We start from the raw sequence: 25,052 nt of genomic DNA on the forward strand, positions 1-25,052 counted from the left end.
TTTACTTAAACTAGTTGCATTTTTAAAGGCACTTTAAGAAATTTTTGGGAAAAAAGACATATAACTAAAAATCACTTTTGCAGTGAAGCAAACTTGGAGGGGAGAAAAGGGCTGATTTTAAAATAAATGGAACAGCAGACAGTATTTCCCTCTCTACTGGGTCATCATTTCACTGCTATGACTGTGAACTCTAGGACTCATACATTTAAGTGCCCATTATTTGGCAGTAACTCAGACAGTTTGAAGAAAATGGTGTTTTCTCTTTCAGGTTACAAGACACTCTGGATGACGTGAATAAAATGCACTAGGCATGTAAATAACTCCTTCTGGTGTTTTGCAACTTAAGTACTTCCATAGCAATTATTTCTTTTAATCTGCCTGGCTGTCCTAAGTCTAACAATAATCCTGGCTTATGGAAAGAGCAGTTGATGCTCAGAGATCAATTTTTTTCCCCTACGATCATAGAGCCTTTAAATGGTCAGTCTTCAACATGGGTCTTTGAGACCTGGGCTTTCTTCATTACATCAGGCTGTGTTCTTAAGAACATTCAAAAATCAACAGTCCCACAGGTCATTTCACCCACAACTCCTACCACCTCTTGTAACTATAACTCCTGCTTCAACTCCTTAGACAGACTAAGCATAAGGCTAATGTACTTCATTTCTTGGTCAATAGGGCAGACCCACTCACTTCTTTTACGTAGCTATTTATGAGACAACCTAAGAGATCTCAAAGAACAACTACCACTCAGGGCTCCAACTCGAGACAGGAGGTAAGAACTACAAGAAGTGGTTTCTGGGATCCCACAAAACTCAGCCCCATACCTCTGCTGTTTTAGAAACTGATGTTTTCACAAGCATTAATAAGCTTACAAGGACTAGTCTCTGCTGGGAAGTCATTAGTACCTTCTTTATGAACCTTTAGTATTTCAGGATCTGACCTTTAGGCTACTGGATGGAAGCATGTTAAAGTCCTTAGCTTTGTTAGTTTGTTAGTAGTTCTGTTTTAAGAAGCCACCATCCCACACAGCACAGCCCCCCTCGCCCCCCACCGCTGATGCAAGCGAGAGCCACCTGAGGATGACTGGGCCCCACCAGGACTCAGGGGGCCTGTCAGAAGGAAGCAAAGGAAGCCCCGGAGGCACGTACCGGGACTGGGTCTGCTTAGTGATGTTCTTTATGGTCAAGCCCTCCTTTCCGATGATGGCACCAACAAACTGGGTGGGGACCAGGATCCGCAGCGGGAAATCAATCTGTCTGGCCTGAGAAGAGCCCCCAGGGGCGTGGCCTTGCTCCCGGGAAGAGTGGTCCCCACGCTGGGCTCGCTGAGGGGGCGAAGGGGAGCTCACCTCTTCATCCGGGATGTAGGAAATCTTGAAGGAGTAGTTCTCAAACTGATGCCCGCTTAGCTTCTCGATGGCTCTGAAATGTAGCAGGAGCAGGCGAGCTTTGTTAGAGTGACGTCAAGGAGGACCCTGAGGCCAGGAGACAGTCTGGTTTACTAGGTAATCCTCCCCGAGAATACAGCAATGACAAGGCAGATGCCAGCTCTGCTCCCTCAGAGCCTAACAATTAAACACACAACTATAACGTACAGGCCTGGTTCCATTTGATATACAACTATGCATTCTGCCTTTTTTCACCACCCAAGGCTGTATCCCATCAAAAACTCTTTATAAATATTGGTATAAGATTAGGAGTCATTTTTTTTCTCATTTTGATCATAATACATACTTATTATTGAAAATTCAGAAATAGATATGCACAAATGAGAAAAAAAATTCGAGTCCACCCTGTATCTTTCTTTTCTTAAATATTATCATTTATAAACATGGATTAATAGTGTATATACTATTTTCTAATCTTTAAAAAAGAGTTAATACTCTAATTGTTTTCCAAATCATAAAATGTCCTGTAATTTAGTTGTTTTTTGATTGTTTGTTAAAGATTTTATTTATTTATTTGTGTGAGAGAGAAAGTACAAGCAGAGGGAAGAGCAGGCAGAGAGAGAACCAGGCTCCCCGCTGAGCAAGGAGCCCGATGTGGGTCTCATTCCAGAACCCTGGGATCCTGCCCCGAGTCGAAAGGCAGAGGCTTAACCAACTGAGCCATCCAGGCATCCCTGTAATTTAGTTTTTACTGGCTGTTTAACATTTTACTGACTTATCATCGTTTTTGCAACTCATTCCCTATTGTTAGATACAGATACATAGGTATCTATGTATATATGTCCAATCTTTTATTATTATGTACAGTGTTGCCATGGGCATTTCTGCAACTCCAACTGCATGCAGAACAGACTCCTAATGGAATTGCTGGGTCAGAGAGTATATGCAGAAGTCTAATTGTTAACTACTGCCCAGTGTGCTTCTGGAAAGGTTTCAACACTTACTATACCGCAGGAGCTAAGAGAGCATTTGTTTCCTTGAGTCCTCGAAAACAAAAAGTATTACTGAAAATTATTATTATTATTATATACATTTATTAATTTGATAGGAAATAGACAACATCCCACTACTGCATTTTTATAATTATACAGGAAGTGGAACAATTTTTTCACAAATTTTTTAAAGCATGTGAAAACAATAACCTTATTCTACTAGGTTAATGTTTAGGGGTTTGTGAATTTATTACAAAGCAGTACCTTTGAATTCAATAAAAGCAACAAAGTCATATCGTGTATGGCAGCCCTGGCTAAGTGGCAGCTGGACACAAGCTATGATGGTGAGTTGCTCGTATGCATCCTGCTTATCTATGTCCACAGCAAGTGATCTATTGCCTTTTTCAATCCAAAATTAACTTTTTTAAAGACTGGTGGTATGAGGATGGGTTAAATATGTCTTCATGTGTGTTGACACCTTGAAAAATAAATAAAACTATAATTTTGGGGTATACAACCAATGTTTCGCCACATCCATGAAACAGGACCATGTCTGACCATAATTCTAGTTACAATGACCTGACAGGCATTTCACTTTAAGGACCTTCTACAGAAAGGAACTTGGCTTTGTTTTGTTTCGTTCTGTTGTTGTTAAAAATTCCATCCCATGACCATTCATTGCTAACTGCAAAACAAACTATCACTGAAGCAATGTAGTCATGAATGGGGACTAGGAAGTAAATGGAAGTTAGGAAAAGAGAACCCAAACCAAGTGATTTTTGACTAACCACTCCCGGACAATTCTCCCTGCTGTTGGTGTCATCAAAATGGATCCCCATTTTTTAATATTACACAGAGGAAAAATGAATGTTAATCTCTTCAACAAGTGTGGGCAGAAATAGGTTTGTGCTTCTTCCTCACGGTGCACAGGGAAACTCCAGGTAAAACAGCTCTCGTGGTTGGCAAAGCAGAATCTGAGGAACACGGTTTCACAGACCTGATGCCTCTGTTCCTGACCACGTCAAGACACAGCACCCACCTCGGTTTTGATGCCAAGGCTCAACATTTTTCAAGATAAAGTCTCCATACCACCCACCAACAGACATCCCAGTACAAATGCCCTGCTCCACTGACTTGTCAAAGGGAGCAAGATGCCCTGGGGCTCCTTTGCTATGTCAAACATTTGCATCTTTTGGGAATCAAAGACATCCGTCCCCAAATTTAAAAGGAAAGTAGCCCAAATCCACTTACATTTTTGCTTCTTCTCTTGTTGCATATGTGACGTTGACAACGGCAGTTTCTGTGTCTGTGTTGACTAGGAAAGAAGCAAAAACTATACTGTCATAGAAAAAAAGCTGTCACCCTCTGGCTCAACATAAACAGACTTTAGAGAAGAATGCACAAAAAAACTCATCACCCTAACTCCAGTCATTCGAATCTCTATCTTTATTCGTGTGCATTCATATTTATCAACTGTATATACACATTTGTTATCAATTGTATATACAACTCAAAGCTATAGTTTCACTTATAAATATTATTGCATGTGCCTATGTCTATACACATATTTGTATTTTTCATTTCTAAGGTTACATAAAATTTTAGCAAGTAAATGTGCCATGATTTTTGCCTAACCATTCTTCAATTGTTGACATATGGGTTATTCCCAATACCTGCTATTCTAAGTAGTATTGCTAAAAATTACCTTTACTGCAAACACCATCTGATTTGTGTTCTCTTCTGAATTACTTTTTTAGGATAAAATCACAGAAGAAAAATAACTGGGTAACAGAACATAATGCCTAATGCATATTTTCAGATTATTTTCCTAGAAGTTTATGTCAATTTACTGTACTACAAGCAAGGTATGAGTTTTAATTGTTATATCTGCATTTATTTTTAAGTAACTGGACATATGTATATAATAATAAGCAAGTATTTTAATTCTTCATTTATTCCTAAAGTTGAATTAATAATATTTCTGTTTCCCTTTGACGGAGTTCCATGACTTTGTGAGTTAAATCTAGTAACTGTGTATAATAAACAAAGAAAACTGACAATTATAACTTACTTGGCTGAAGGAAAGAACACAAACTCTAAGAGTGGCTAATACCAAACTCTTGTGAGCTGGCTTATCTTGGCTCCTAATTGCTTGCCTCTTCTTCTAAAGTTAGGAGTTAAAAATAAACTCAGAAGGCAGGATAAAACTTTCCCAGTCCAAGCCAGTAAAGTTAACCCCCTAAATCCTGGTCTTCCTCTAACTAGTAGCCATGACTAAATATTTAAGCTATTGGGAGGCTTGAAGTTAACAACAACAGGAAGTTAATGATAATTCAAGAAAACCATGATAAAGCTGCTTTCCAAAGGAATACTAAAACCCTGCAGTGCAGAAATTCCTAATCCTGGATCCCTGTTAGAGCTTCAGGAACTTCATAAACTCACACCCCACCCCTACTCAAGACTCAAAGGTGTGGCTATATGAATCTCTCAGGCTTATAATTTCCGTAAGACTCTCAAAAAGGTTGAAGACCATGGTTAAAAATATTGGTTTTCCTAACTTCAAAGTTGCTGCAGCCTTCCCAAGGAAGGGATGCACACTCCTCGGGAAGGAGCTGCCACTGAGATTTACATGTCATAAATGCTGAGCCCAGCCCGGTTCTGCCCAGGAGTGTTCTTGCTGCCTCTAATTCACACTCACCCAGAGAAGTCCTCCCAGTGCCAAACAGGGGGTGAGCAGCCCATAACTGTCCTCTCTCAGTGCTGACACACAGAATGTACACAAGGTTCCTATTTGCTGCCTTCTAGTGCTCTAGACTCCCACAAAGGGAGAAAGGACTGGGTTTGAACCTCCTGAATAAATCTATCCACTAGGATTCTCAAATTCTCAGATTTTGTTCTCACTTCTTAGTCATATTCTCTGTTATTCAAAGACACTTGTCTTCAGGAAATCAGACAGTTCTGTGATTCTGAGCTCCATTCAAATAATTTATTTCACTGGGTATAAAAGCTCTAAAAGTTTCTTAAAACTCTACTGAAAATCTTTCCCTGCCGAGTCAGGAGTCACCTATGAAACAAAACAAAACAAAAGCCCAACACTTCCATCCTATAGTTGTGAGGCAGCCAGAAACTGGGTGGTCTCTGGGGCACAGGTGTGCTAGGAATTGTAAACTCCCCCAGGGACCTGGAATAATTCTTCCTTGCCTGGCATTGTCCTGAATTTATAACATGGCCTTAGCTAGTAACTTTTATAGGTTCATGTCTGTGAGGCCATCTTGCCTACCACATCCAATCCTTATTAGAGTGTCTTCTTTTCCATGTTGAGGGAAATACCAAGAATTGAGAAAGAGAATCCTTCTAAATCGTATCTTCTTTTTTTTTTTTTTTTAAAGATTTTATTTATTTATTTGACAGAGAGAGATCACATGTAGGCAGAGAGGCAGGCAGAGAGAGAGAGGAGGAAGCAGGTTCCCCGCTGAGCAGAGAGCCCGATGTGGGACTCGATCCCAGGACTCTGGGATCATGACCTGAGCCAAAGGCAGCAGTTTAACCCACTGAACCACCCAGGCACCCTAAATCGTATCTTCTTTCTGAGCTCTTTCCCTTCACCTTTGGGTGTGGGCAGTCAGCAGCATGAAATTGAAGAATAATACTTTTAATATTCATGGAATGGAGAACATCTGAGTACTTACTACTTTAAAATGATTATTACACTGGCAGATAGAGCAGATTGCATATAAAATAATGGGTTCTCTGTGATGATTTTCAAGTGAACCTCAATAATCCCTTGAGATCATATAGGACTCCATATATTTATATTCTCTTTGGGTGCCACAACTACTCAGTGAAATGGAAGGGACAGAAATTATTCTCCCCATTTTGTACAGGTGGAAACTGAGTCAGGGAGGGTAAGTGACTTTTCCAAGGGCCCATAGTCAGTAAATGACTGAATTCACATCCTGCTTTTTAGGTCAAAGGAGAAATAATCTTTATGACAAGAAAAATAATCTTTCTGTCACATCAGAAGCCTGGAATCTACTTTTCTGGAACACTTAAAGAACCATATAAGATACCAGCTTCTTTAAAAATGTACCTTTTTTTCGGGGGTGCCTGGGTGGCTCAGTGGGTTAAAAATGTACCTTTTTTTCTTTTTAAAATCATAGCATTTCATGTTTTAGATGAGATGAGAATGGTAGAAAGAAGAGTATCTATTTTCTGTGGATTTCCAACACTGTTCCTAAGCCTGTGGCTCTCAAACTTGAGTATACACAAAAATCACTTGGGGGTGCTTGTTTATTTTATTTATTTATTTTTTTAAAAAAGATTTTATTTATTTATTTATTTGACAGACAGAGATCACAAGTAGACAGAGAAGCAGGCAGAGAGAGAGGAGGAAGCAGGCTCCCTGTTGAGCAGAGAGCCCGATGGGGGGCTCGATCCCAGGACCCTGGGATCATGACCTGAGCTGAAGGCAGAGGCTTTAACCACCGAGCCACACAGGTGCCCCGGGGGTGCTTGTTTAAAATAAAGATTCATGAACTCTTGCCCCTAAGAGTTTTACTTTCTAGGTCTATGGTGAGCCCCAAGAGTCTGCATTTTCATAAGCACTGTGGGGGATTCTGGTTAGGAGTCCTATTCCTCGAGAATCACTGAGACATTGGGGATCCGTTGTTCTCAGCCAGGAAGAGGAAAACTGTAAGAGCATAAATTCAATTACTTCCAAGTGAATTAAGCTTACCCTGGCCTGACAGTGTTTGCCTACTGCTTCAGCACATTAACAGAGTATTAAAAAAACAACCTGAAAAAAACAACCTGAAAATCTTTGAAAAAATAAATTATATAGGTATGGATAAAAAGATCTGAATATCTTTCACATACGAGGAAGCTTGTTCCAAAGGAATTTGAATTTACTATTTCTCCTTGGAGCTGGCCCAGCCTATAAGAAATAACAGATAATAATCCCTATCAAAATTCAATAGGCTAATTTTCTCACTTATTACCTTGTTCTACATTCTCCACTGTCCCATACTGAGCCAAAAGTCCATCCAGCACCTGAAAAAAGAAAGAGAGCTTCAATGTCAGAATGGGAAGACAAGATCATATTCACACACACAGAAAAAAAAAGGTATAGTGATAACTTCCAGCAAATGAACTAAAACAAAACAAGGACAGTTATGGCAATAATCTAATTAAATTGATATTTCAGGTCTTCCAACAAAACAGAACTGAATAAATACATGGTACTTGCATTTGCTTATTGACTTTTTTTTTTTTTAAGATTTTATTTATTTATTTGACAGAGAGACACAGCGAGAGAGGGAACACAAGCAGGGGGAGTGGGAGGAGAACCAGGGTTCCCGCAGAGCAGGGAGCCTGATGTGGGACTCGATCCCAAGACCCTGGGATTATGACCTGAGCCGAAGGCAAACTCTTAACGACTGAGCCACCCAGGCACCCCTGCTTATTGACTCTTAAGTAATCTTTTCACTGAGGTGACACAGCAGAATTTCAGTCTTAGTAACTATCTGTTAACAATCCCATTCATCATGACAGTGGGAACATATTGCTTTTGAAATGAAAAGCAGAATAAAATACAAGGCTCACTTGTCCTTCTTGAAAGTTTTAACCATTCTTCCTTTTGTCTCTCTCTAGGGAATCTCCTTATCTATCTATTTATTTATTTATTTTTAAATTAACATATAACATATGGAATCTCCTAATTTTTACAAAGCAATAGGATATATATGTTTGAAATATTTCATAATAAAGATTAGTGTTTTTTTAAGTAATAAAAATATTAGACAAAACATTGTTTCCTTCATGGCCGTTTTGATTTTGAGTTGGAAATAAACATTTGGGCAGTTTATTTTTTAAATAATGCAAGCCTCTCTTTGAATTTTATCTTCTTGAATTTAATGTTGCTATTTTATAAAAAGTTTTACAACTATGAAACTGTATCTTACTCACTACTCATAGCAAAACTAATTAAAAAGAAAAACCTACTCAAACTAACAACCTTCTATTTTTACTGAGTTCCCACTGATTTTATTTTTTTTCCAAAATCATAATTTGGAAAGGCAAAAATCGTTCACAAAATCATGAGATAAAAATCACCAGCCAGATACACATTTTGTTTCAGTTTGTCAGTGCCTGGTGCTCGAGAAGACAGAGCAGGAGGGCTCAAAGCGTACATCTTGCACCACGAGAAGGACAAACACAAACCTAGTGCTATGACAGATCACATACATACGGGTACTGAAAAAGGGAGAGAGAGGACCCAGGGGCCTTGTGGGAAAGACCTTGAGGACCTCTAATTCCTCAGGGAACTAACAGGTGGGGAGAGGTTTTGCTGGCCTATTAAAAAGCAAGGTGAGGGCAGAGAGCAGGGAGACGGTAAATACGGTAAACACACAGGTGACACGGCTTACCTCCCACTGCAGGTGAGGAGGGATGTTTCGGATCTGAATTTTTCTGCTCCTGTAAAAACGAAAGCTCAGACTGTAGCGCTCTCTCTAGGACACAGACTTCAACAAGCAAAAAAAGAGGCTTAAGACCAGAGTCTGAGTTCATCTTCTCAGGGGGCTTATGGAGGCCTTGGCAGGAGATTCCAGCTGTGACTCAGGAGCATCATGTTTTAAGGGTGTCAATTAGTTGGGGGGGGGGAGTGAAGAATAAGCCCAACAAGTCTGAATATGCCAAAGAAACAGTTTAAACGCAGACATGCCTTTTCAACTTCTTGCCGAAGTGGTTAGAACTTAAATTGTCATAGAGATTCTAACTACAGAATTTACAACCTTCCTCCCCAAAACATAAGGCCCTGCAACTGACCCCACCCCAAAAGGTACCTAGGCTCAAACACGACAGGTCAAGTCACATGTAGAGTGGGCTTTACCAAGATCAGATTTAGCTCACCCCGCACCTAATAAGGCAAAACTTCCTCTCAAAAATTACTTTTATCGTTAAATAATATAGTAATAATCCCAAAATTAGAACACTATAAAAAGGCAGACTATACTCCCATGCACCCCCTTCCCTCACCAGAAGCAAATACTTTTACTTATTACTTGTGTATCCTTCCGTTTCTTCATGCAAATAAACGCAAATACAAATATAAATTCCTATTTCTCCTTTTCTCTTACAGAAAATTTGCATACCCTACAAACTCTCTGCATGTTGTTTTTTTCACCTTAACAGTAATATCCTGCTGATCTTCCCATGTTGGGAGAGAGCAACTATTTTTCCTCATTCTATTCTCTCCTACCTGGATGTACCAAAGTGCTTTAACCCATCCCCTGCTGATGGACTGTTGGGACTTCCGCCTTTCTAGTCAGAGGATTTTTCTGTTTTTCTGGGACATCCTGCTGGTCTGATAACTTTAAGTGATTTCGACTGTTTCTTGTTTTTATGTAAACATTAAAATTAGAGAAAAGAATAGAAATAGGAGGATAAGAATTTTTCTACCTTTAAAAAAAAGATTTTATTTTTTTATTTGACAGAGATCACAAGTAGGCAGAGAGGCAGGCAGAAACAGAAAGGGAAGAAGGCTCCCTGCTGAGCAGAGAGCCTGATATGGGGCTCCATCCCAGGACCCTGAGATCATGACCTGAGCAGAAGGCAGAGGCTTAAACCACTGAGCCACTCAGGCACCCCACGAATTTTTCTACCTTTTAAGAACATGTTAGATCCTGAAAAGAATACAAATCAGCACTTATTTATTTATTTTTAAAGGTTTTACTTATTTATTTGATAGAGAGAGAGAGAGAGAGAGAGAGAAAACCCCAAAAAAACAAAAAAACACAAGCAGGGGGAGTGGGAGAGTGATCTTGGCACTCCATCCCAGGATCCTGGGATCATGACCTGTGCAGAAGGTTGGTGCTTAACGACTAAGCCACTAGGTGTCCCACAAATCAGCATTTAAATATTAGAGAGGTAATTTTCATGGATAGACTTGACATTTGATTCTCCTAAATATCCATTTGGAAGGGGGTTTTAAGAGAAGAGATGTGATGGCCAAAGCACCCATTATTTTTCTTTCCTTCTGGTGTCAGAGGTAACAAAAAGTAATAACATGTGTTTTTGCATGGCTTTAATCTGGGCAGTAGCCCCTGAAAACAATGTTACAATTCATGCAGAGAAGAAAAGAGAGAGGAAATATGGAAGCAAACAAAACAATCTCAGACTGTTTTTAAATGCAGGGGTGGGGGGGAGGGCATCCCTATGTTCTAGAGCCTACAGAGTACTTCTGCCTTATTTTTTAAAAATGAGAATACATTCATGCTTTCTATAGGGCTGCTTAAATGACAGTACAAGCCAGTCTATAGAACCCCCTAATCTTGTATCTGGGTAGGAAGGAGGAAAAGGAACCAAGAGTTCATTTCTATCTCTATGCTATGAAGCCTCTTTTCTGACACTGCCCTTGGCAATAGTTCATAATAAAACTGCTGACACCATCCCATGTAGTGACTACATGGATTGCTCCACAGAAGATGTCATAAGTCTAACTACTTATAGAAGAAGCATCAGAACTTGCAAGAAATTGAATTTTTCTTAAAAAAATTTTTTTGTTGGGCGCCTGGGTGGCTCAGTGGGTTAAGCCGCTGCCTTCGGCTCAGGTCATGATCTCAGGGTCCTGGGATCGAGGCCCGCATCGGGCTCTCTGCTCAGCAGGGAGCCTGCTTCCTCCTCTCTCTCTGCCTGCCTCTCTGCCTGCTTGTGATCTCTCTCTGTCAAATAAATAAATAAAATCTTTAAAAAAAAATTTTTTTTGTTATCTCCAAATATAAACATTGACTCTAAATGCTAACCAAGAATTCAGTTGTATAAGTCTTATTGGAAGAAACTCATGCATGAACACAAAGATTTGAAAAAAGACAGCTACAATAGCACTGTTTGTTATGACAAAGACTGCAAACAATTTGAATATCCACCAACAGGGCAAGGAATAAATAAATCATAGGATGGGCAGAACACATGAACAGACTTTTTTACAAAGAAGAGATCCAAACGGCCAACAGACACATGAAAAAGTGCTCAAGAGCACTTAGCATCAAGGAAATATAAATCAAAACCACAGTGAGATACCACCTCACACCAGTCAGAATGGCTAAAATCAAGCAATCAGGAAACAACAGGTGTTGGTGAGGATGCAGAGAAAGGGGAATCCTCCTACACTGTTGTTGGGAATGCAAGCACCACTCTGGAAAACAGCATGGAGGTTCCTCAAAAAGTTGAAAATAGAGCTACCCTATGACCTAGCAACTACACTACTAGGTACTTACCCCCACAATACAAATGTGATCTGAAGGGGCACATGTACCCCAACGTTTATAGCAGCACTGTCCAAAATAGCCAACAGAAAGAGTCCAGATGTCCATCAAGCAATGAATGGATAAAGTAGATGTGATATATAAATAAAAAATGGAATACCATGCAGCCATCAAAAAAAACACCCTGAAATTTTGCCATGTGCAATGATGTGGATGGAACTAGAGGGTATTATGCTAAGCGAAATAAGTAAATCAGAGAAAGACAATTCTCATATGATCTCACTGATATGAGGAATTTGAGAAACAAGATACAGGATCATAGGGGAAATGAAACAAGATGAAACCAGAGAGGGAGACATACCATAAGAGAATTTTTTTTTCCATAAGAGACTCTTAATCTCAGGAAACAAACTGAGGGTTGCTGGAGGGGAGAGGGGATGGAAGAATGGGGCAGCTGGGTGATGGACATTGGGGAGGTTATATGCTATGGTGAGAAAATTTAAAAAAAAATTAAATAAATCATGGGATAGTCACAAGATAGAATATTAGATGACCGTTAAAAAGAATGAAGTGGGAATAGCTAGCTGGCTCAGTCAGCAGAGCATCCAATTCTTGATCTTGGGGTTGAGAGTTTGAACCCCACACTGGGTGTAGAGATTACTTTAAAAAAATGAGGTAAACACATGGGCATGGTCAGAGGGAACTCTCTAAGACATGTTGTTGTAAGAGGAGAGCTAATAGATTAGATTGATCCTGTTTTTAAGCACCCCAAACAGGCTACCTGTTATTAAATATATTTGTTTGTAAATGCATAAAAAAAGGAGCTAGAAGCAGTTGGTAAAAGGGGGGACATACACTTTATATTTTAGCTACTTCTATCATTTACATTTTTAATAAAATGGGAATGTATTCACATCTTACTTGCTTTAGAAAATTAACAATTAAAACTCCTACTAAGGCTGCTTTAGTGAATACATAAGATTTATTCTTGAAAAGTACACCAGAATCTACTAAATTAAAAAAAAGAAAAAAAAAAGGAAAGAACAAAAACAAACAGTTCATTTCTTCCATAATTAGGTTAAGCATTCTTGAAATCTTATTTCACAGAATATTAATTTATTTAGCCAACTCTGTTCCTAATGTGTAAGCCATCACACTTGGCCTGGTCCAATTTACCCCAAATTCTAACTAAATGGGTCTAAAATACTAATGTTTCCCTGTAATAACTCATGTAAAGAATGCACATTGAGCAATCAGTTCAACAACTGCAATGTTTGTTTAGGATTCTAGGAGAAATAATCTCTAAAAAACTAGTGTGTGGCATCTCTAATCTTAACTCACTATGGAAAGGAAGAAAAAGCAGCAAGCACTAAAAAAGGAACTGGTGATCACTACTGGAGAACCAATTAAACTGATCCTTGGGTCACTGGGAAGATTACCCCAAGTCATTATCTTTCAGGATCAGGAATGATCAGGACCTGTGAGTTCTGCTAGCTTGCACAGCACCATCTGGATGGTATGCCCTCTTGTGTCGGTGTCCTGCGATGCCTGTGTCCCTCTCCCCTGGGAGGGACTTCCACATGCCCTTCAAACCCTGCTCACACCTGCAGAGGCTTCCAGGGCGTCTCCACGCAGAACTGTTTCCTCTGCACTCCAACTTTTCTAACAGCTCACTCCACTGTCATTATTTCTCTGTTGGGGCTATCATGTCCCCCCACCAACCCTCTGCTGAAGGTAATTTCCTTAAGGACAGTCTCCTGGTTACTAGTCTCCTGTCCAGTATCTAGTCTCCTGAACCAGCACAGAGCCCAGTGCCTAGTCTAAAAGGTGAACAGGGTACCCCCAAGGCTGGGAAAAGCACTCCTCCTACTGGCTGTAGCCTGCCTCGCATGTGGATCCCCTGACCCCACCCAGGAAGGCCAACTGTTTATTACTTCTCCTTTGCCAGATAGTCAAGAGAAAAGGGAAGAGTTCTTTTCCCTGTTTCCTTTAAAAAAGAAACAAAGCGTTTGGCTCAGATTCAACCAGCAAATGTAGATCTTTTTCTCTCTGAAATCCATAAAAGTGTGCCTTGCTTTAAAAAGCCAAACGTACACAGTAACTCAGGCCTGTTTTGGTTTGTTTTATTTGTTGTTGGTTTTTTTTTTTTAAAGAATTTTATTTATTTATTTATTTATTTGAGAGAGAGAGAGAGAGAGAGAGAGAGACAGTAAGAGAGAGCATGAGCAGGGTGGGAGGAGGGGAGTAAGGGAAGAAGCAGGCTCCCAGCTGAGCAGGGAGCCCGACAAGGGGCTTGATTCCAGGACTCAAGGATCATGACCTGAGCTGAAGACAGATGCTTAACCGAATTAGCCACCTAGGTGCTCAAGGGATTGGTTTTAAGAAAATAATTTTTTTTTATTCCTAAAAAAAAAAGGCGGGGGGGATAATCTCAGTTCCTTTTTTTTTTTTTTAAGATTTTATTTACTTATTTGACACAGAGAGATCACAACTAGGCAGAGAGGCAGGCAGAGAGAGAGAGAGAGAGAGAGAAGCAGGCTCCCTGCTGAGCAGAGAGCCCAATGCGGGGCTCCATCCCAGGACCCTGAGATCATGACCTGAGCTGAAGGCAGAGGCTTAACCCACGGAGCGACCCAGGCGCCCTCAGTTCCTTTATTTTAAAAAAGAAATCAAGCTTCTCTAAATCTATGTAATGACACCTCTCATTCTCACTGCCCAGGGGCATTACAGCAATCTCCCAGTTGGCCCGTCTTCCACCTGTACTCCCTCCTCTCCCTGGCTGCCAGAGACTTTCTAAAACACATCTATGACTGGTTACTCCTTTTTGACTTCCTGTCAACACATCCAAATTCCCTTTCATGACCCTGTTACTGCCTCCCTCATCTCTTTCTCTTGTCTCACCAAACTGCCCAGACTTTGTGCACTTATCCCTTCATCAAAAGCAACTGGTTACATCTGCAGTTTCTATGCATGCCTTCAATGTTTTCATCCGTCTACCTCAAATATAAGAATAAAGAATTTGCCTATTACAGATACCTCTGTAAATGGAATCATAAAATATTTGTTCTTTTCTGTTTGGCTTATTACAGTTCACATAATATTTTTAAGGCTCATCCATGTTGTAGCATGTATCAAAAATTTTATGCTCTGCACTGATTTTTATGTTTTAAAAGATTTATTTGAGAGAGAGGGAGAGAGAGAGAGAGTGAGCACAAACTGGGGGATGGGCAGAAGGAGAGGGAGAAGCAGACTCCTCCCTGAGCAGGGAGCCTGATGTGGGGCTCGATCCCAGGGCCTTGAATTCATGACCTGAGCTGAAGGCAGATACTTAACTGACTGAGCCACCTAGGCATCCCTCTGCACTGCTTATTAAAGTTAATCTGTTAGTGTGCTCACTTGGGCAGTACACATACTAAAGTTAATCTGTTAGGGTCTTATATTTATTTTCTTATAACTTTTTCACATGAAGGAATGTTTTGGATATATCTCCAAACTTCAGAGAATCCACTCAGACTTGGTCAGGTTAATTAGATCTGGATCAGTGGATTAAGGGAAGGGGAAATGGGGAGTTACTGTTTATTGGTACATAGTTTCTATTTGGGATGATGAAAATAGATAGTAGTGATGGTTGTACAACACTGCCAGTGGGCTTACTGCCCCTGAACAGCACACTTAAAAATGGTTAAAATGGCAAACCTTGTTATGTACATTTCACCACAGCAAAAACAAGAACAAAAGAACCAGAACAATACTACAGGAGAGAAGAGCAATGCAAAGAAACGATGTAAGTAAAATTTTCTACAAGACAACTAGTCTGGACGCTTCAAAATGTCAATGTCATCAAAAAAAAAAAAAATCGCAAAACTGTAGATTGCTCTAGATTTAAAGAGAATAAAGAGATCCAACAACCAAGGAGGATAAACGGATGAAAGTGAAGAGTGCAGTCAGAAGCACAGTTTTAATTTTTTTCTTTTTCATTTTAATTGAACGCAGAGTAAGACCTACAGTCAAGCAAAGAGTGCCCTTTAATGGAGATACACAGGCTCTTTCCCAGTGGCTTTAGGATTTAGGAATTTAGAATTACGTACTCTCAAAATTCAAGGAAGGTAAGCATTTTGAGTGAGAAGGTAAGAATTTTAGTGAAAGACACTCAGCCTCCACACTACCAGGAAAGGGGCAAGACGGTCAGTCGTACAGCCATCTCAGGAACGGGCTGCGGGACTTGGCTACTTTGATTTTATATTCTGGTTAATCAGTGACTGTAGTAGACACGTCTAGACTATCAAATCTTAAAAAACTCAAAAACAAATACACTTAACCTCAATTAACCTAATTCTTACTGACTTAATTGACAGTATATGGAACTTCTCAACATCTAAGTGCCTCAGACTACTTCTTATGAATGTTATTATCTTTGTACTGTAGATGCCCAGAGGAGATAGAACATTCCAACTAGAGTGAATTTCAGATAAACAAGATGTCCATTGTTAGGAATTTCAATTACCCAACAGAAATTATTTTGTATGGTAGAATTTGTAGCTTCAAATAAGTGGCCAACCATGTGGGGAAATACAGTCATATTCAATTGTCATGGAATTGCTATGATTGTGAAGAACCATTTTGTCTGTATTTGGGGGTAAAAAAAAAAAAAAGGAAAATACATGCTTGCATGAGCAGAGGATGATGGCATAGTTTTTCAGGCTTATGGTAATTAGCTAATCAGCACCTTGGAACTCTAGCCCAAGCCTTGACCATGATGATGGCTTGAATGGAGAGCAAAATTAACAAACTGTGGGAACGCAGCTCATGAGCTCTCAGGTACCATTTGAAAACTGGGCTGTCTAGGGACTGGAGGATCCCCAGGTAAACTGCGGGCAAGAGAGGCAATCTAGGAAGTAAAGAGGGTCCTACAAAAGAGTCCTTTGGGGTTCAATGAGGGAGTCTACCTAACTAGGTCCCATCTGTTTCCACAGACATTCTGGATGCCATCGGATGACACACAGTCCTCGCTCTGGAGGGAAATTAGAGCACCATTAAATGTGCATTATCTGTAAAGACTGGCAAGTACATTAACCAACTCCAAGGACTGTGGCAGAGCCAAGACTAAAACCACCATGGTTCTTGTGTTGCCCTGCTGCACCAGATAGTGCCACAGTCAGATTCCACTGTATCCCACGCACTCATTAGTATGTGTTTAAAACTTAGACTTAATTGGGACTTCATCAAGATAAAAAGCTTTTGCACAGCAAAGGAAAGAGTCAACAAAACCAAAGGACAACCGACAGAATGGGAGAAGATATTTGCAAATGCCAAATCAGATAAAATTACTAGGATCCAAAATCTATGAAGAACTTATCAAAATCAACTCCCAGGGGCACCTGGGTGGCTTAGTGGGTTAAGCCTCTGCTTTCGGCTCAGGTCATGATATCAGGATCCTGATATCATGCGGGGCAGCATCGGGGTCTGCTTAGTGGACAGCCTGCTTCCCCCTCTCTCTCTGCCTGCCTCTCTGCCTACTTGTGATCTCTCTCTCTTTGTCAAATAAATTAATAAGTCTTTTTAAAAAATCAGCTCCCAAGAACAACTAATCCAATCAAGAAATGGGCAGAATGCATGAACAGACATTTCTGCAAAGAAGATATCCAGAGGGCCAATAGACACATAAAAAGTGCTCAACATCACTTGGCATCAGGGAAATACAAATCAAAACCATAATGAGATACCTACCACCTCACACCAGTCAGAATGGCTAAAATTAACAAGTCTGGAAATGACATGTGTTGACAAGGATGTGGAGAAAGGGGAACCCTCCTACACTCTTGGTTGGAATGCAAGCTGGTGCAGCCACTCTGGAAAACAGTATGGAGGTTCCTCAAAAAGTTGAAAATATAGCTACCCTATGACCCAGCAATTGCACTACTAGGTACTTACCCCAAAAATACAAATGTATTTTGTACCATCTGAAGTGGTACCTGCACTCCAATGTTTATAGCAGCACTGTCCACAACAGCCAAACTATGGAAAAAGCCCAGATGCCCATCAAGAGATGAATGGATAAAGAAGATGTGGCATACATACAATGGAGTATTACACAGCCATCAAGAAATGAAATCTTGCCATGTGCAACGATGTGGATGGAACTAGAGGGTTTATTCTAAGTAAAATAAGTCAATCAGAGAAAGGTAATTATCAAATGATCTCACTGATAAATGGAATTTAAGAAAAACAAGGCAGAAGATCATAGGGGAAGAGAGGAGAAAATGAAACAACATGAAACCAGAGAGGGAGACAAACCATAAAAGACTCTTAATCACAGAAAACAAACTGAGGGTTGCTGGAGGGGAAGGGAGTGAAGGGATCGAGTAAGTGGGAGATGGGCACTGGGGAGGGTATGTGTTGTAATGAGCACTGGGTGTTATATAAGACTGATGAATCACAGACCTGTACCCCTGAAACAATGCACTGTATGTTAATAAGTTGAATTTAAATAAAATTTTAAAAAACCTTAAACTTAAAACTTCTGCATAGTCTGTACAAGGGATATTCTGTGCTAAATTGGACCAGGACCTAGGTCCTGGAAAGCAAATGAATCACCGGGGCTAGCCAAGTCCAATCCTCCAGCCAACTGTCATTTAAATCCTAACTCCAAATCCCCCTTTGTCTGCCTCTCTGTCACACACACGTACACACACACACACACACACACACACACAGAGGCAGGGCACAGAAAATGATTAGGGGTCAACTTAACAAATTATTTAATCACTTTCTTTTTTACAAAATTAAGAACAATTGCCTTTGCCTCCATGGGATCTAAAATAAATGTATTATAACAGTTATTAGAAAACTTAATTTTTCAATATATAAATTGCTAAAAATGAACAAAAAGGTTTTCTGATTTTTTAGGAAGAAAAATTATGTGATCAAAGTCTTTGTGAATATTAGCAAGTACATGGGCCAAATCACAAGAGGATTATATCAGATATTATTGTGGTGACCTACTGCAAAGGGTTTTGAGCCAGGAGAACTTCAGTTAAAAACCTGGTAACTTCTTTTGCTCTATAAATTCATGTCCACAAAACCCAAAACTCCCAAGCAGCCCTAACATGCTCAAGCTTCCTGCACATTCAGGGTCAGGAGCTCATGAAAATCCGTTGCTTGAATGCGACAGAAAAGACATCAGTGAATATGATAAAACAGTAGCTCAAGACTTTGTAACTTATGTTCCCTCCTACACCCTCTCTGTCTACTAGCTTATAAAAAGGCCTTGACTTTTTAAGAAGTTGCTAACACATCCAGATTTCCCTTTTGAGGAGAGCACCAGGGATTCTTAATTGTTGCTGAAAGAAGGAGAAGGCGAAAGAGAAAAGTCAAGGGGATGACTTATGATAATTAGATGTTCATGAGAAGACCAGCCACTCCTGGGCAAGATGGTGAAGTAATTCCCCTATGGGGAAGGGGTATAGTGAGTATAATTCACATTAAAAGACCATTAAGTTTCATTCCAATTGCAGGATTCTAAAAATCCTTTGGAAAGTGTAAGAGGAAGGTTAAAATAATCTCCAGTTAAAAGAAATCAGTATGGGGGCACCTGGCTGGCTTGGTCAGTAGAACGTGCAGCTCTTGATCTTAGGGTTGTGCGTTCGTGCCCCAAGGTGAGTGTAGAGATTACTTAAAATTAAAATCTTAAAAAAAAAATAAAAAGGAATTAGCATGCTTGAGTTTATAGACTGAAATGACCATATACTATTTAAGCAAAGCAGATAACCAGATTTCTCATAGATTCAATATTTCAGCTCTTTAAAAACGAAATATCTAAAACCTTCTCTCTTTTTTTTAAATTCATATTCAGTTTTTGGCAAAGGGGTTCCTTTTACCAGAAAAGTGGTAAATAGGAGAACTATCTAAACTGAAGGAAGACCAAAAGAAATCTAAATAATAATTTGGGGAATACAATATTTTTCTTTGCCAATAACTTCTTTAGGAAATTAAAAAGAAAATAAAAAATGCTTACAGGAAAAGTGTGACCACTCATATCAAGGTTTGTATACAATTCCCTACAGATAGTATCATCTTTCCCATCCATCATTACCCTCCTTAATTCATTTTGTGACATGACAAAGAAACAGTTTTAACTCTGGTGTTACCAGAACTTCTCCATGTGTTTCCCTGAACACTATCTCTTCCCCATTCAAGTTATTTTATTAATAAAGTCTCATAAAGTTTTCAGAGGTTTCACCCAAAACATCCATCACGGTGTTTTTTATCAGGAAGCTTTCCCCAAACCACCACTACTACTTACATTCATGTATACTAAGCATCTCATTTAAGCCTTACCACTCCCATAGGAAGTAGACAGAGTTATCCCCATTTTTCAGATAAATAAACTGAGGAGTTGATGAGTCCCCTGCCTTGTATTTTTGGTGTAGGTTCAGCAAATTTAAATATTTGTTCTTACAATGTCACTTTGGAATGGTCAATTCACCAATAGCAAACTTTACACTTCATGTAGAGATTTCAGTTCAATGAATTTTGGATAAGATGTGCACTTTCAGGCAAATTCTAGGAAAATGGGTTCTAGGAATGGGTTTCTAGCCTTTCCCTCTCAGTATCAACCTCATTGGAGACTCTGACCAAAAACACTACCTCTAGGAAGGGTTATTTTGGAAACTTGCACCATTGCAGCTCACTCTTTGCTCCTCAAAAGAATTTGCTTACATATAAATCCCCTTAGCTGGGGCAGGGTAGGGGGAGGGGAATAAAGGCTTTACCTAGTTGAGCACTTCCCCAGGTCAGCTGACACCTGGGTGACATTCAGGCTTTCCGGGCAAGGGCTGGGAGGTGGACACACCTGCAAAGACCTGAGTGGGGACCGATCTGCCTGGCAGTTTTGCTTAGTTACCACCGGCCTCAACCAGGGCTGTGCTAAGCCTCATGATAAAGTTTGAGAACCCTCTCTTAGATACAGACTGGTGTATGGGAAAAGGCAGAGTGGATCCCAGACATGTGGATGAAGTCCCGAGAAGCTTAGGACATTTATATGTGCCAAAGTACAAACATGCATTTGGATTCAGGACAGTGAGATTTTGAGAGGTAAGGCTGAGTCTTACCAAAAGTAAAGTGAACCAAAAATCTGCACACCAAATTCCCGCTTTTTAAGATCTAAACAGAGTTAAGAACTGAAAAGATTTTCTTTAATGTTTTTAATTCTGCTGTGATGAAGATTCCAGTTAACAAAACCAAACTGTGTTTCTACAGAAGCGATTGTTACTCTTTACAAGGCCCTTAACTCATTATCTGTAATTAAGACTAACCAGGGTAAAAACACGTATTTACACATCATAATTTGAGCCAAGATAAATGATACCCATAAACACGATGCAACACAAGGTATAATCCGAGTATATAAGCGTTTGCTTTGTGTGGTGCACGGCAGACACAGAATCATCTTTGTAAAGGCAAAGGGAGCCGCATGCCTGGTCACCCACAGCTATGCCGTCCCTCTAGCACCCCCTCAACCCATTTCAAATAATTGCTTTCTTTAGTTTTCCAAAGAACACACAACTCTGTCCCCCTCCTTCCTTCCTACCTGGGTCTTTTTCATTTATTCCCCCTTCTCAGCCCAAGCCGTGTCTGGAAACACAGCAGGTGCTCAGCAATCAGCAAATTCACCAGAAGCACTTGTTGCTGACAGCTGCCTTCTTTTTCCTGGCCCACTCCATCCCATCTTCTCTCTTCCAACTCAAGAACATGTGCTTACGGAAGACACTGACTGGTCCTCAACCAAGCCGATTTCTTTGACTCTAGTTTATGCTCATCAGCTCAATGCAATAGGCTGCTGACTGAAACATATAGAGATTCTCCTAGCACAGTAGCCAGTACATACATTTCCTGTGATTGGGGTCCTGACTCATGGAAAGGTGGTGTTTTCCCCCTTCAGACAAGAAGTACGTCAGCATGTCTTGACTTACTGAAGAAACCGTTTCACAATGAGCACAAAAATTCAAGCCGGAAGCTGAGAGTCCTCAATGTCTGGGAATGAGTGATAAACCAACACTTTACTTCAGAAAAGAAAAAACCATTCCCAGCAGTTATACAACACTTTGATCTTATTCATTATAGTCATGGTGATGATTAAGAAAAATTAAGTGCATCTCTACCATAGCCCTAAATCCCAGTTAGCAGAGAAAGGTAGGAGAGGGTTGGCCAAATTGCATACCCCTCCCTCACAAGGGAACTCCTTTCCCTGGCTGTGCAAATCAAGTAGTATTTACCACCTCACACAAGAGTAACATCTCACCTACACTAGGTTGTAAACAACCCAAACCACACATACCCGAATGTTCTGACAGGAGATTAAATATAGGACATTTCATCCAATTTTGGAGAACAGGATGATTTCTAAGATTAAACCTAAAACTTTTCCAAATTCATTGAGCAAACACTCACTAAATACCTGTTGTATGCCAAGCACTTGTCTTAGGTTCTGTGGTATATTAGTAAACAAAACAAAAAAAATGTCCTCAGGCTGCTTATGTTCTAGGGAGTAAAAAACACAGGACACTATTGACCTCAGCAACCCTGAGAACTCTCAACTCAGCCTCAACAGAACAAAAGAACTTCCGAGTTGGCGCCTTGATCTAATCAAATAGGGAAGGAAAAAGGCTATCCCTGCTTTTTGCTAGCTTAAATTTTTTAGGTTTTAGCTAGAAGTGAACCAAATATCTTTAAACATCTACTTCTCCACAGTATTTTTAAAAAGATTTTATTTATTTATTTGACAGAGATCACAAGTAAGCAGTAAGCAGAGAGGCAGGCAAAGGGGGCAGGGGAAGCAGGCTCCCCACTAAGCAGAGAGCCTGATGCGGGGCTTGATCCCAGGACCTCCCCCACCCATGCGGGGCTTGATCCCAGGACCCTGCGGATAATGACCTGAGTGGAAGGCAGAGGCTTTAACCCACTGAGCCACCCAGGTGCCCCTCTGCACAGTATTCTTACAATGTAATTGCAGTGAGCAAAGAGTATGGCCAAGTCCTTGTTCCCACGCGCTGTGAGGGAAGCGGCGGTTGGGGCAGGCACTTCTGTGTGTAATGGCAGTGGGACATGTGCACTGCCACAGAGGGGTTTTGGCGAAGCTTTCCCCCCTACCCAGGGCCTGTCCTTGGCACTGGACCCACTAAGGCTTTCTCTGCTATACAAAAGGGTATTCTGGAGAAAATAAAAAAGATCATGGGAAAAGTTAGTTATCAAAATTGAGAGAGGAATCAGAAAAACAACTTTGGCACAGTCCCAATGCAAAGATAAAAGCAGTTCACAGGATACAGAGAAAAAAAATCAGTGACCAACTGGTATCTCATAAGCTGCGATGAAAAAAGAGAAAAGTCACTAGCTCTTAATGTTACAGGATCTGAATACAATGCAATTCACTTCTTAAAAAAGATTTCATTTATTTATTTATTTGAAAGAGAGAGAGAGAAGAGAGCGAGAGTACAGGCACAGCACGGCAGGAGGAGAGGGAGAGAGAGAACCTCAAGCAGACTCCACACTGAGCGTGAAGTGGGCTTTACGTCCACAGCTTCCAACCTGGTAGCATGGACACAGCAGGCGTCCCATAAATTTGATAAATGAATCAATGTACACGACAGGGTTAATGTCTCTGGCACTTAAACACAGAATTCCTTCCAGCTGCTGATTCACACTCTCTTCTTACAAAGACTGTAAACAGAGCATCTGTCTCAGTTGGTTCCTGACTTTTCATCACTTCCTCTTAAGCCAGCACCATTGGCTGGGTGGGCCCCCCCACCGTCCATCAATGGGAAGTTGCAGAGAGAAGTCAACGCCAGACCTGAATACAGGTGAACAACCTACCTGGCTCAGCAGGTAGCCGTCAGAGGTCTTGCTACCACGATTCCGATTCCTTCTCCCATCTCTTTCCCCTTCCCTGGATGCAGCCAGGGCTGCCCCCTACTTCAGGATGCTCCTTCTTTCTCTGCCTGGAGCCAGATCCTCAGAAACATGACTGGGGGAAGGAGGAGAGTTCAGCGGTGCCCTCCCCTCTGCTGTTTGTAGAGTCCCAGTCTCCTTAGTTTTGTGATGAGCAACTGCCCCCTCCTCTTAATTGTCCCTTGCCAAACCGCAAGGAATTATGAGAAAGCACGCTGTCAACTGCAGTGTACCCTACAAATGGGGGCAGGATTATTCCGACAGATGCACAGAAGCCTCCAACTGCACTAGCATCTCTCATTCCCAGCTTTGGTTCTGATGTACCCAGGAGAGCTGGTTTTCCTATGAAATGCAAGTGAATCTGACTTCATTCGATGAGTCACAACCATGTCATTCATTAGAAGGCACTGCATGGAGCCAGCACTGAACCAGGGGAGATGTTATTGAAATTATGTGGAGCCACCTGAGGAGTCAGGCTAAAAATTCATTTCAGGGTAATTTAGAAGGATTATGCTTCTTCATTTAAGAGCACCTTGATTATTATGCTTAAGTGAGAGTACTTTTGTTCCTTGGTGGGAAATAGAGAAGTTGTAATATTCGCTAGAAACTTGTGGAAATGCAAACCCTTTATTAACTAACGTCTGCAAGCTAAAGAAAAGGTCCCGATTTCCTAGAGAAATACGATTTAAGAAAAAATATAAATTTAAATATATTCCCTGGATTTCCTAACTCCGTGATTCTCCCCTCCCCTAATAAAACATTTTGTTACCAAAGGCTACCATTATTTCAGCACAACAGAGTGGAAGGTGTGCCCAGCTGAGTTCGAATTCCACTCCCTTTTGGCAGGTGAGAATTCTACCACTGAACCACCCATGCTCCACTCCCTTTTGGACATGTTGTCAGACAGATGTTGAGGCCAGTCCTTTAACCTCTCTGGTTAATGCCGCAGACCTGGAGGCATTAGACAAGATGACCAAATGCTTCCTCAAACTAAAATTCACTTCATCTTAGCAGCAGAACAGAACTGTCACAAACAGAAGGTAAGAAGAAGAGGTATCTCCATAGACCTAAGCTACAAAAAGAACTGGAAAAACAAACAAACAAACAAACAAACACCCAATTCAGCAAAGCCTGCATTTTGTTTGGGTCATAATTTTTTTTTAAAGATTTTATTCATTTATTTGACAGACAGAGATCACAAGTAGGCCGAGAAGCAGGCAGAGAGAGAGAGGAGGAAGCAGGCTCGCTGCTGAGCAGAGAGCCCAATTCGGGGCTCCATTCCAGGACCCTGGGATCATGACCTGAGCCGAAGGCAGAGGCTTTAACCCACTGAGCCACCCAGGCGCCCCTGTTTGGGTCATAAAATTTAACAAACCAATAAATAAGTTAGATGACAGAGTCCATTGTATTTTATAATAGGATGGCTTACAATCCAAAAACAGTGTGTTTCCTCCCATTTTTAAAATT

At 40.6% G+C, this 25,052-nt stretch overlaps 1 protein-coding gene across 2 annotated transcripts in view; it reads right to left on the reverse strand.

The window, feature by feature from the left end:
- IGF2BP2 (insulin like growth factor 2 mRNA binding protein 2) overlaps nt 1-25,052 on the reverse strand; it is a 161,168-nt gene that overhangs the window by 36,918 nt on the left and 99,198 nt on the right. For both annotated transcript variants that reach the window (XM_044251939.1, XM_044251938.1), the window contains exons 3-6: nt 8,805-8,853; nt 7,377-7,428; nt 3,631-3,694; nt 1,149-1,421 (exon numbers count right to left, since the gene is read on the reverse strand). In XM_044251939.1, the coding sequence (XP_044107874.1) occupies nt 1,149-1,421; nt 3,631-3,694; nt 7,377-7,428; nt 8,805-8,853 (438 nt within the window). The remainder of the gene's footprint in view (nt 1-1,148; nt 1,422-3,630; nt 3,695-7,376; nt 7,429-8,804; nt 8,854-25,052) is intronic.

Source organism: Neovison vison, chromosome 6 (genome assembly GCF_020171115.1).
Source record: "Neovison vison isolate M4711 chromosome 6, ASM_NN_V1, whole genome shotgun sequence".
Lineage (NCBI taxonomy): Eukaryota > Metazoa > Chordata > Mammalia > Carnivora > Mustelidae > Neogale > Neogale vison.